The following is a 12,956-nucleotide window of genomic DNA, read 5'->3' as shown; positions in this document are numbered from 1 at the left end:
TTGGAAGTGGGGCAGTGGGGACTGGGACTGGCACCCATACAGGATGCTGGTGCTGCAAGCGGAGGCTTAACCTACGCCACTGCACCGACCCCCCCCAAAAAAAAAAAAAAAAACCGTAATTTTTTTTTAAAAAAAGTCCACTGGTTTCCCCAAAATCTGGGCATTGAGCCCCGAGACAGCCTAGAGTTGGGGCAGGAGCTTCCATAACCCTAGAGCACCGACTGCAGGGGGTGTGGACCTCGTATGTGATTGGCGCGCGGATTCCGGGGGGCGGGCCTAGCTGATGCGTGGGCACAGAAAAGCCTGTGGGCAGTGGGGTTTGCTGTCAGTCTTCCCTTGCTCCCGCCCTCTGGCGGGTATTCGTCAGTCCCCGGCGCCGAGTGGTAGTGGCCAGAGGACCCGCCTCCAGGTCACGTGGGGGGCTCGTGGCGCGCTTTCTGCTCCTGCGAGAGAGGTTTGATTCTAGGAGCGGGACTTCGGGCCTTCCGTGCGGGCCTCGGGACGTGGTTGGCCGCTGTCGGGTGTTCGCTCAGTGGCCGCCGCATTTTCTCTCCCACCTCAGGGCGGCTCTGTTTCCGGCCGGGCTGTAAAAGGCGCCATGGCTCCGGGCAAGAGGAAGCGGAAAGCCGAGGCCGCCCCGGTCGCATCCGCGGAGAAGCGGGAGAAGCTGGCAAACGGCGGGCAGGGAGTGGAGGAGATCGTCATTGAGCATTGGTAGGGGGCCTGTGGACTCACGAGGGGCCAGGGGAAGCGGGGACGACGGCCGCCCGAAGACCTCAGCCGCTAACGTCCTTGCGCTTTCCCTAGCACGAGCTGACGCGTCTATGGGCGCAACGCCGCGGCCCTGAGCCAGGCGCTGCGCCTGCAGGCGCCGGAGCTTCCCGTGACGGTAAACCCCTCCAAGCCTCGCAGGGGCAGCTTCGAGGTGACGCTGCTGCGCCCGGACGGCAGCCGTGAGTGGGGGCCCGGGCCTGGGAGGGGCGCGGCCTGCGGGCCCGAGCGAGGAGTCGGGGGTCTGGCACAGCGGGGCCGCCTGGCAGGTGGCTTCCTGAGTAACTAAGCTCTAGTCGGTCCTTTGCTAGGCGCGGAGCTCTGGACTGGGATTAAGAAGGGCCCCCCACGGAAACTCAAGTTCCCTGAGCCTCAGCAAGTGGTGGAAGAGCTGAAGAAGTACCTGTCTTAAGGAAGCTCGGGCAGAATTCCTCGTGCTGAGGTTTGAAACCAGGGTTCGGGTTTTAAGGGGAGGGGGGTTCAGCTTGGTGTGGTTTCCTAGAAAGCAGCCTTAATCGTCACCACTCATTTCACATAGGATGCCTTTTTTTTTTTTTTTTTAAAGTAAATGATTATCATTGCACAAGTAGTTTGAGATCTTCAGAGGTGGAGTTTTTTTAAGATTTATTGGATGGGACCATGTTGAGGTGTAGCGGGTTCTAGTTCCAGCTACTCCACTTCTGGTCCTGCTTCCTGCTAATGTGTCCGGGAAAGCAGCCAAGCACGACCAAATCCTTGGGCTCCTGCACCCAGTGAGCGACCCAATGAGGCTCCTGGCTTCGACCTGGTCCAGTCCTGGCTGTTGTGATTGAGAGAATGAACCACTGGATGGAGGATCTTTTGCTCTAACACTACTTTTCTGGTAGATTTTTTTTTTTTCAAAAAGTTATTTATTGGAAAGGCAGAGATAGAGACTGAGAGTAGTCTTCTACCCACTGGGTCACTCTCCAAATGGCCGCAGTGGCCCAGAGCTGGATCAGCCAAAGCCTGGAACCTGGAACCTCCATCTTGTTCTCCCACATGGGTGGCAGGGGCCCAGTACTTCTTTCCCGGGTGCAGTAGCAGGGTGCTGGATGGGAAGTGGAGCAGCTAGGACTCGAACTGGCACTAATGGAATTCTGGCATTGTAGGCAGTAGCTTAACCCACTATGCCACAATGCCAGCCCATGGAATTGACTGTTGATTACTGCCCTAGGGGAATGGATCAGTCTTGTCTGTTTGATAAACTTCTTTCCTCATTTCTCATTCCCTCCTCCCCCCAAAGATTTTTTTTTTTTAATTTTTATTTACTTATTTGAAAGGCAGAATTACAGAGAGGGAGAGAGGTCTTCCATCCACTAGTCCACTCCCCAAATGGCAATGGCCAGAGCTGCGCTGATCCAAAGCTAGGAGCCAGGAGCTTCATCTGGGTCTTCCACGCAGGCGCAGAGGCCCAAGCATCTGGGCCATCTTCTACTGCTTTCCCAGGCCATAGCAGAGAGCTGGATTGGAAGTGCAGCAGCCAGGACCCGAACCACCACCCATATGGGATGCCAGCACTGCACGCAGCAGCTTTACCAGCTATGCCACAGTGCCGGCACCATTTTGTTTTGTTTTGATTAAAGATTTATTTATTTATATGAAAGAGTTACACAGAGAGAGGAGAAGGAGAGAGAGAGAGAGATTCTTCCATCCGCTGGTTCACTCCCCAATTGGCTGCAATGGCCGGAGCTGTGCCAATCCAAAGCCAGGAGCCAGGAGCTTTTTCCAGGTCTCCCATGTAGGTGCAGGGGCCCAAGGACTTAGGCCATCTTCTGCTGCTTTCCCAAGCCATAGCAGAGAGCTGGATTGGAAGTGGAGCAGCTGGGACTTGAACCGGCGCCCATATGGGATGCCAGCACTGCAGGCAGTTGGCTTTACCTGCTACGCCACAGTGGTGGCCCCCCTGAAAGATTTTACTTAGTTGAAAGACAGAATGGGAGCGGGGCAGAGCTATCCTCTATCTACTGATTGACTCCCCAAATGGCTACAACAGCCAGGGTTGGGCCAGGCCTCCAAGCCAAGTACTATGCTCACACGGAGCTGGATCTGGAAGTGGAACAACGGGGACTTGACTGGTGCTCTGATATGGGTTGGGGTTGCCAGCGTTGTAGGCGGCAGCTCAACCTGCTGCACTACCATGCCAGCCCCTAATGGCTCGTATTTTTATTCTTTACGCCAGTTGTAAATCTTACTGGCTCAGAGTTAGAATTTTAGACACTTGTTTTTGCATTTGTGTGAGTTGGTGAGAAGGGATTCCTTCTACCAAAACCCTTCTGGATGCCTTTAATGTTAACGTCATGTGTGCGTCTCCCTACCCTCTTCCACTGTCCTGTCAACAACCCGTATGATTAACAGTGAACTAGAATCTTGTTACTCCTGGTTACAGGATTTGACTTCGTCCCTAGTGCTATAAACAATGTTTGGCTTGATGTTGAGAGATGTAGGGCAAGAATACAATTCTTGAGCCTCCTGGGCTTGTGAATTCAAGGGTGAAGGGATATGTCTTCCTTGATCTTTGGATGCCAGGATTCCTTCTCTAACTTCCCCTTCTCATTTTTGCAGCTTTCTGCCCCTGGGGATCTTGGAGCATTCATGACGGGACATGGCCAAACTTCAGTCATGTGCCTGAAGCCACAGTTTCTTCCTCTCCAGAAATGACGGCTCAGTGTGAGGCAGCCCTCTAGTAAGGCATTGCAAAAGTTCCTGCATTTGGATTGTTTAATAAAGATTAAAATAAAGCATCTAACAGTTTCATTTGTCTGATGTTAAGAATGGACAAAGCCAGCTGTGTGGGGTCGGTGATTCTTGAGTTTTTCACAACCCAAGGGGACAGTTTGACCTGGAACTCCCAGGGTCTCTGATAATGCATGTGAAATACTTGTAAAAGCTAAAAAAGAAGAGTAAATAACTTGTCTGAAAGCAGCTGTATACGTGAGCTCACTCAGAAGTGACGGAAGTGCGTTTTCTTGGCCTACAGTGTCCCATCACTCCTGCCCACTCAGTGTTCTGCTTAACACCTTTTGGAATGTTTTTTCTTACACTGAATCTCACCATAGGAGGTGTTATCTTCCTGAATTAGCAGTGACTAGATGCTTATGGCCTAGGCTGGTAACCTGTGACCCACTCGAGCTGGGGACCACACAGTTTATTGTTTTATTTGTTACTAACTGCAAAACAGATTACAAAGAAATAAAATAGTTCCAGTTCATAATTTTCTACCCATGGTACCTGACATGCTTGGCTCCCAAAGCCTGGGGAGGGGAGGAGGGGACCAGGAGCTCACTCCTGTGCTCAGAGGAGAGGGCGCGTGCTGGCTACTCCACAAATAGGCCTTTTGTGAGCCAGCACCTCCCACCCTCCCAGGGCCCCTACCCTACCCTCCCCGCTCCACTACGTGAGTATATCTACCTCTGTCTCTGACTCTGAGGAAGGATCAGGCCATACAGAGGGAATGCTATTGGGCACCAGCCTCCCCTCTGCTGTCCAGTCCACCACGTCAATCTCTTCCTCTTCAGGGCTGGCGGAAAGTGAGCCTGGAAGCTCAGAGTTACCAGATCCTTCCTTGCCTGTCTCTGGAGCAGGGTATGACACCTCATCCATTGTCAAAGGTACTTGCAGCCCAGTTTCCACCCAGTCTGAGCAGGGAGGTGAGAGGTTGCCAAAAGATTTCCTGGGAGGGTCAAGAGAGTCCATCTGGAGAAGTTTGTCTCCCTGACCACTCAGTGGCTGGGAACTGTTCACTTCAAGATCTGGGGTCCAAGGGCCTCCTGAAAGTACCTGTCCTGCACTTATCTCAGAGGGCATGACAAGAGGGCTGAGGGGTTCGATTGGCTGTTTGTCCTCGTTAACAGCTTCCTTGTCCAGCTCTGTGGGCCACAGTTCCATGTCTGGCAAGCACCATTCTTCCCCTTCAATCCAGCTCTTCCCTGTTTCTGTGAGGTGGTAACTCGGGGTTCTGCAGCCTTCAGCCCCGGGACTTGCCAGGGATCCCATGGGTGGTTCCATGTCCGAGCCACACAGCATGAAGTCTAGGATCTCCTCCAGCTCGCTGGTGGCGGCAGCACTTGTGATTCGGTACTCCTCAGCTTCGCAGGGCTGCTCCAGCAGGGCTGAGTCAAATGCATAGGGCTCTCTGCAGTCAATGTCCAACAGAGCTGGCTCCTTCCCTGAAAGCTCTGGACTGGACCCAAACTCGGACTTCACCACTGGGTGGTCTGGGGAGTGGCTGGCAGAGAGCAGAATGTCTTGTAGCCTAGAACACACCGGAGAGTCCTGACACATTTCTATTCTAGCAGATGATGTTTCCTGCTCATTAACTGAGGACGGCTGAGTCCCTGGAGGCTCTTCCAAGCCGCCTCCAGGTTCTGGGATCTGGGGGTTATCTTGAGAGTTTTTGAGGGGAGGCTCTTGCACCACCTCCCAGCAAGTGCCATTGACAATCTTCCGAAGTTTCACCCTCCCGACCTGCCCCTCCTCCGCAGAACTGGAGTTAGGTGCCCTGAGTTCAGGGCTCCGCTTCTTGTTCCCGCCCATCTTCCCAAGACCAGATGGGCTTGCGGTGCTCTGTAAGGGACTAGCCCTCCCCGGCTTCTGCTTGTCCCCTGCTGCTTCTTTACTTAGACTCTTCTGTCGCCAGAGACGCCGGCCAGGGGCTGTGGGCACTGAGCTGGGTCCACTCACCACATTGGAAGGTTTTGATGCACAGACATCAGGAGATGGCTTTGAGCGACTCAGCCTGATTTTTCTAGGCAGTAGTTGCTCATCCACAGAGGGGTACAAGCTGGGTGGGGAGAGTACGGGAGGGCCAAGGACAGGGTTGTTCTTGTCCTCAGGCCCCTGACTGTGGCTTGATGGAGAAGAGCTTTTTTCTTGTGGAACTGGGCAGGCTCTGGCCTTCTTCTTGAGCAGAAGAGTGGCTGACAAGTTTTCTACATTCTGCCGGTTGCTCTTCTCCTGGGACTCCTCCTCCCTTCCCGAGGACTTGAATCTCACCGCTCCAAGAGGACAAGGAGTCTGGCTAACGGGCAGTGGAATTCGGGGGCGGCGGCTGGGCACCACCACTCTGGCAGAGACTGGCGCGGCACTTGGTGGCTGTAAGCACTGTCGGTTCAGTCTTCGCCCCTGTGGAGCCTTGACCAACTTCCCAGCCTCCAGCTGAAGAGATTCTAGCTCAGACACACGGAGCTGGCGGGCAGCAGCAAGGACATCCTGGGCCTCTTCTCGGGATACTTCCATTTCCGAGGTGTACAGGAAGTCCACCAGCTTCCTAAGGGTCTTGATCTTCAGGCCACCCAGCTCCAGCACCACCTTCCGACCCTGAGCTGGCCTCTCCCGCTCCAGGCGCTCTGTGAAGAAGGGGCTGCAGGCCGACAGGATGCAGCAGTGCGCTGGGACTGCCTCACCTGCAGGGAAGCCCAAGCACCTTGGTTATGTGGACTGGCATATTCATGGGGTAAAGCACATTCATTACTACTCCAGTGTCTGCTACTGCTGCTTCTCTTATTTTTCCCCTCTATGGCGGTGAAACGAGAAACTTGTTCTTCCTGCCCTAAGTTTCTTTATCCTGTAAAATCTTTTTTATTTATTTATTTATTGTAATTTATTTGACAGAGTTACACAGAGAGAGACAAAGAGAAAGGTCTTCCTTCCGTTGGTTCACCCCCCAAATGGCTGCTACTGGAACTATGCTGATCCGAAGCCAGGAGCCTCCTCTTGGCTCCCATGCGGGTGCAGGGCCCAAGCACTTGGGCCATCCTCCACTGCCCTCCCAGGCCACAGCAGAGAGCTGGACTGGAAGAGGAGCTACTGGGACTAGAACCCAGTGCCCATATGGGATGCCAGCGCCACAGGTGGAGGATTAACCAAGTGAGCCACAGCGCCGGCCCCTATCCTCTAAAAATCTTTATAACGTCACTTCCTTCAGAAAGCCCTCGTCCGTCCCATGACAGGTATCGGTTAGGTACTCCTAGGCACTCAGTGGTACTTAGCTGTCAGCATTTATCCACCTGTACTGTAACTCTACCTCCCTCACTAGACTAAGTTTCATGTGGATAGGTACCATGTCTGTCTTGTTCACTCAGTATATTCCTTGACACAAGCAGAGGCTCAAAGACTTGCTGAATGAATTTCCTTTACTGACACAAGAGTTCAGAACATTTTAAGTAGAACCTGTGATCTAACAGAGCATGAGCTTTGGAGGTAGACTCAGTTTTCTCTTGGGTCCTGGCCACTGCATACCACACAGTGGTCTGTTCTGGACCACCTTCTCATTTTATTTGCACTTCCTGGGCTACCTTGTTCGTTCTGTCATGGCTTCAATTACTAAAGGCCTGCGGATGACTCCTGAGATCCGTATCTGTGTCTAGATGTCTTCCCAGAGATAGATGCGCAATAGCCTTCATGTCTACCTGGCAAGCACCTCCACTACAACTTTTACAAAAAATGAACTCATCATTCTCCAACCCCAAAACCTCCTATTCTGTACATCAAAATAAGGTATCAAATCCACCCAGTTGCCCAAGCCTGAAAACTAGCAGTCATTTCATTCTTCTTTCTACTTTATCCACCCTACCTAATGAAATACCAATGAAAAAAAGGCCAGTTTTTTTTTTTTTTTATCTACCTGAAAGGCAGAGGGATACATATATAATCTCATCCATTCTCTGATGCACTTCTCAAATGCCTGCAATAGCCAGGAGCCCAAAACTCAGCCAGATCCAGGTTTCCCATGTGGATGGCAGGGGCACAAGAACTTGGAGCCATTATTTTCTTCCTTCCCAGGCACATTAGCAGGGAGCTGAATTGGAAGTGGAGTAGCGCAGACTTGAACTAGCACTCTGGTATGGGATGCTGGTGTCCTAAGTGGTGGCTTAACCACAGAGCCATCCCCTGAGTGTTGTTTCTAAAGCAGGTTATCTGATCAAACTTCCTGCTTAACACTGTTCAGTATGTTTCCCCATGCGCTGAAGACAAGATGTACTTTCTTGGCATGATACTTCAGCTAGAACATGGTTGCTAATTTCTTTAGCCATCTCTGGTCAACACACCTCTTACAGTCTGTGTTCTAGCCAATAATGAACAATTTGCAAACCCTGGTCCCATATGGGAACCTCTGTAAATGCTGTTTTCACTGCCTGCAAAAACTTCCCTATTTGTTCCTCCTCTGTCCTTTAGCTTTTACCTAAAGGGGTTATTTCTGCCCAGAAAAGTTACCTAGCCCTGTTCCCTAGCCTCCTCAAGTCTGTGAAGGATGTGATTCTTTTGTGCTTTCACATTAATTTTAAACTATATATATATATTTAAAATTTCTATTTGTAAGTCAGAGAGAGGCAGCACAGACAGAGATCTGCTGATCCATTCCCCAAATGTCCACAACAGCCAGGGCTGAGAACTCAGTCTGGGTCCCCTACATGGGTGGCAGGGACCCAGCTACCTGGATCATCACCTACTGCCTAGGTACACATCACCAGGAAGCTGGAATTCAAAGTGGAACCAGAACTCAAACCCACATCCTCTGATATGGGATGCAGGTATCCTAACCACTGTGACAAATGCCTGCCCACCCCCCAAGTTTTAATACACTACACAGTTACCTAAATGCACAATAGCTACATGATATTCTTAAGAGGAGTGACTTTTTAGTAAATACGATATGCCCGAGCAGCACAATGTTTAGCATAAAACAATCAGTGGACACTGCTTTGCTTATTTTGAATTAATAAATGAATCTCAGCTCCACCTACTTATTAAGAAAATCACAACAGGTAAGTCACTTAACTGTAGGCCACAATTCAGATATCTATAGAGTTGGAACCATGTAATAAAACTTATCTCAGGAGGCTGTTAGAATCAAATGAAACACTATTATATGTACTCTGTAAACTGTAGACTGCTACACATTGCTAGTTGTCACCATCCTATTTTATAAATGAAAAAACAGCCCTAGAGATATGCAGGTACCTTGCTCATAGTACTTAGTTACTAAATAACAAGGCTAGTACATAAACTGGCCTATCAGGTTAGCTTTGTGGTGGATCAGGCTAAGCTGTTGCTTGGAATACCTGCATCCCATGTAAGAGTGCTGGGTCTGAGTCCTGGGTACTCTGCTTCCAATCCAGCTTCCTGCTAACGTGCCCAGGAGACAGCATGTGATGGCCCAAGCACTAGAGCCCCTGCTACCCGCCTGGGAAATCCGGATGAAGTTCTAGGACCCTTGCTTTGATCTGGTTGGGCCCCACCTATGGGCATTTAGGGAGTGAACCAGCAGATGGAAGAGCTGTGTCATTCTGCCTTTCAAACAGATAAACATTTTTTAAAAATACAAAAATAAACCTACCCCTGATACTTAATCTTGGGTCTTTTATTTATACCAAGATCTTCTTCGTGCTGATTTAATAGTTTGAGTGTGAAACGAAGAGGTGGAAAATAAACTATTTGTTTTCAGTTCCAACAACAGCCAACATCAAAATTAAGCAAGAGCTTCGCAAGGAAATGCCAATATGTTATAGCATCATTTAACACTTATACTGTGGTTAGTATGCCCAAAGCTCTGCTATAAATACTTAACATGTGTTAAATCTTAATGTTCACAAGTATCCTGTTACCTATTATAAAATTTCTATGCTTATAAAACTTTAAAGTTAGCTTCACTGTTCAAGAGGAGAAAAGCATAGTTAAAACGTCACTCTTGGGACAGGTGTTCGACACAACGGTTAAGTTGCTTCTTGGGACGCCTACATCCCACAAGTGCCAGGTGTAAGTCCTGGCTCCTCTGCTTATGATCTAGCTTCCTACGAATGCACATCCTGGGATGCAGAAGATGATGGCTTAAGTACCTGGGTCCCTGCCAACCACATGGGAGACCAGAATTGAGTTCTGGGCTTCAGGCTTTGTCCTGGCCCATCCCTGGCTGTTGTGGGCATTTTGGGAGTAAATCAGCAGACGGAAGATCTGTATCCATGCTTTTCAAATAAAATGAAAATACATAAAAATTTTTAAAAACCCTTCATTCTTGAAAACAATAACTGTCTTAGAGATAAACAGCTACTCATCAAATAGTTTATATTGCTCCAAAGGTGATTTTCACATATTTCTGTTTTCATTTTTTATTACCTGGTCCTAAACTCATTTTACCTTATTCTCTTAAAAAATATTTATTTGGGGGCTGGCGCTGTGGCGTGGCAGGTAAAGATGCTGCCTGCAGTGCTGGCATCCCTTATGGGCGCCAGTCCCGGCTGCTCCACTTCTGAACTAGCTCCCTGCTATTGTGCCTGGGAACACAGCAGAATATGGCCAAAGTGCTTGGGTCCCTGCACCTGCGTGGGAGATCTGGAAGAAGCTCCTGGTTGCTACTTCAGCCTAGCCCGGCCCTGGCCATTGTAGCCACTTGGGGAGTGAACCACAGGTTGGAAGACCTCTTTCTGTTTCTCCTTCTCTAACTCTGCCTTTCAAATAAATAAAATAAATCTTTAAAAAAAAAAAAAAGGAGGGGCCAATGCAATGGTGTAGTAGGTTAGGCATCCACCTATGGTCTGGTATCCCATATGGGTGCTGGTTTGAGTCCTGTATGCTCCACTTCCAATTTGGCTCCCTGCTAACGGCCTGGGAAAGCAGTGGAAGATGGCCCAAGTAATTGGGCCCTTGCATCCATGTGGGAGACCCAGAAGAAGCTCCTGGCTCCTTGCTTTAGATCAGCCCAGCTCCAGCTGTTTTGGCAATTTGGGGAGTGAACCAGCGGATGGAAGATCTCTCTGTCTCTCCCTGTCTATAACTCTGCCTCTTAAATAAATAAAATCTTGCATTCCATATCAGTGTCAACAAAATCTTAATTTTGACAGAGGCATATATGTATGTACATTGTATGTGTATATAGATCCCAACTGTTGTTAGTTTGGGCCAGAGCCAAAACTGGAAGTTGGTACCTCAGTCCTGGTCTCTCACATGGGCAGCAGCAACCCAATTACCTGAGCCATCACTGCTGTCTATCAGGGAATGCATTAATAGGAAGGTGGAGTCAGGAGCCAGAGCCTGGTATCAAATCCAGATACTCCGGTGTAGGACATGAGCATCTTAACTGGTGTTTTTATAATTATTATTATTATTCCATTTTATTTGAAAGGGAGAGAGAGAGAGAGAGAGAATCTTCCTTCTCTGGTTCACAGCCCAAATGCCCCCCAACTGCCAGGGCTGGGCCAGGACACAGCCAGAAGCAAGGGACACAATCCAGGTATCCCACATGGGTGGCAGGAACCTGAGTACTTGAGCCACGATCTGCTGTCTCACGTGCAGCGCATTATCCGGAAGCTGGTTTGGCTGTGGAGTAGCTAGGACATGAACCTAGACACTGATAGGGGATGCAAGTATCCCAAATGGCAACTTAGGTGCTGTGCCAAAAGCCAGCCCCTTAACAGGAATCTTAACCACTAGGCTAAACACCCACCACATACCTCCCATTTTATCTTATTTTATGGTGAGTTTTCAGTTCAGTCCCCACAAGTTTCTTACCTTCTGCCTGCAGAAGGACATCACAAAACACACCACTCTGCTGCTGGTGATGAAGCTGCAGAAAGGCTAACCGGAGGAACCGAGGGTTCCTGTAAAGGATTTTGGAACTGGCAGGAGAGCACATGTCGGTAGCTTCTTAATAAACCTAGGTTCTCACGGATCAGATTCCTGTAGGTAAGATTATACACTTCAGAAGCATTATGCCTAATTGTTTTTTTGTCTTTAAAATGGCAGGGACCTTTTTTAAAGTAAGAGAGAGAACTCAGGAGCAGCAGCCCAGAAGCTGTGCCAGCGGGATCTCAGGAAAGTGTATCATCATAGTGGTTACATGCAAGAGCTCAGAGATAGACTTGGGTTTGACTCCTGACACTGTTAGTTACTTGCGTAGTTGTATAATCTCATTCGAGGGACTCAGCATCCGAGTCTTAGTTTTCCTACCAATGAAATGGAAATAACAAAACTTACCTTGTAGGGCTGTTTTAAAATTTAAATGAGTCCGTGCAGGTAAAACCATTTAACATTGTGTGTGCCTGGCACAAAAGAACTGTCCTCTCCCAAAAGGCAACTATTATTGCCCTCAATCTTCCTCATCCACATTATCACAGAGACTGAAACGACACTGCTGGTTTCTCAGAGCATAAAGTCTCAGTTCCGTGGGTAAAATCCTCACTGAACACTTTTTAAAAACCACGAGGTATCAAGTCATCTCTAGGAACCCTATGTGCCTTTTCTCTGAGCACGCACTGCCAACACTAGCCAGCAGAGGGTGCACGACAAAGCAGAGACGCCCCTGAACTCCGCAGGAAGTTCGCTCAGAAAGGAGGATACTGCCACCCTCGGGTCAATGTCCTAGACCAAAGTTAAGCCTGACTGACCCTGGGACCTGGCCACGAGTTTGGCTTTTCATTTTGCCTGTCTAGTTAATTACCCGGCTGACAACAGAGTAAGGAGAGCTAAGCAGCCTGCCCCTCACCAAACAAACGATATTCTAACGTCGGGCCCACGACATTTCCAATTTTCCTTTGCACTGAAATCCCCACACTCACTGCACGGCTGTGTTCCTTTCCTGGCATGCAGTTTTTGTCAGGTGGCACTGAGGGTCTGGATAGTTCACGTCAAAACTATCAGGAAAGAAAAGAATTGAAAGGTCAATTCAGAGAGGGCAGGCTCAATGCCAATTCCAGCAAGAGACATGGGTGAAGGGTGGCTGCCGCGCAAGGGCCCTGGGGAAGCTTCCCAAACACCAGCCGCCTGGCCCAGCCCCCAGACCCAACCTGGGATAGCCTTGCTGTAGGATCTGCTGCTCTGTGCACTTTCTGTGCTTAGGTCCTCTGTCCAGCCTGCCTTGCCTCCTCCCTATGGCCAGCTTCGCACCGACAGAGTGCGCCAAGCAGCGCAGGTGGGCCCACGGCCCCGGGTGGGTCTCTTCCCCGGCCAGAACCACAGAAATCGGGGCTGGCGGAGAAAGCACGGCTTCAGGGAAGGCCCTGCAGAGCTGGGTGTCCCGAACGCTCCGGGTGCCCCGGGCCCAACTCCTTTGAAAAGAGACCTCTCGGCGCAATGGTTTCTGGGAATGGAGCCTGGGCAATCCCGGAGGGCCGAACTCAGCGCTGTCCCTCACGGCCACCTGTGGCCGCAGAGGCTTTGCAGTCACCCCCCTG

At 49.9% G+C, this 12,956-nt stretch overlaps 2 protein-coding genes across 2 annotated transcripts; one reads left to right on the top strand and one right to left on the bottom strand.

The window, feature by feature from the left end:
- Positions 1–412: 412 nt before the first annotated feature.
- On the top strand, positions 413–3,535 carry SELENOH (selenoprotein H). The gene is made up of 5 exons (XM_008271497.5): positions 413–454; positions 563–714; positions 808–953; positions 1,083–1,213; positions 3,355–3,535. Exons 2-4 carry the CDS (start codon positions 599–601, stop codon positions 1,181–1,183), a joined length of 363 nt encoding a protein of 120 aa, XP_008269719.4. The 5' UTR covers positions 413–454; positions 563–598; the 3' UTR covers positions 1,184–1,213; positions 3,355–3,535.
- A 135-nt stretch (positions 3,536–3,670) lies between these two features.
- BTBD18 (BTB domain containing 18) lies at positions 3,671–12,955 on the bottom strand. The gene is made up of 4 exons (XM_051854160.3): positions 12,570–12,955; positions 12,342–12,416; positions 11,296–11,463; positions 3,671–6,194 (listed from the first exon to the last, which is right to left on the bottom strand). Exons 3-4 carry the CDS (start codon positions 11,417–11,419, stop codon positions 4,183–4,185), a joined length of 2,136 nt encoding a protein of 711 aa, XP_051710120.1. The 5' UTR covers positions 11,420–11,463; positions 12,342–12,416; positions 12,570–12,955; the 3' UTR covers positions 3,671–4,182.
- Between the last annotated feature and the right edge of the window lies 1 nt (position 12,956).

This window comes from Oryctolagus cuniculus, chromosome 1 (genome assembly GCF_051225735.1).
Source record: "Oryctolagus cuniculus isolate XC-2025 breed Fujian yellow rabbit chromosome 1, ASM5122573v1, whole genome shotgun sequence".
NCBI lineage: Eukaryota > Metazoa > Chordata > Mammalia > Lagomorpha > Leporidae > Oryctolagus > Oryctolagus cuniculus.
Note: the sequence above shows the minus strand (reverse complement) of the source record. Positions and strands in the feature narration are given on the sequence as shown.

Coding starts and splice junctions, on each gene's coding strand:
- BTBD18 (XM_051854160.3), bottom strand. CDS start 11,419: ATGTGCTCTCCTGCCAGTTCCAAAATCCTTTACAGGAACCCTCGGTTC. Junction 6,195..11,295: donor TGTCCTTCTGCAGGCAGAAG/GTAAGAAACTTG, acceptor GCTTCCCTGCAG/GTGAGGCAGTCCCAGCGCAC.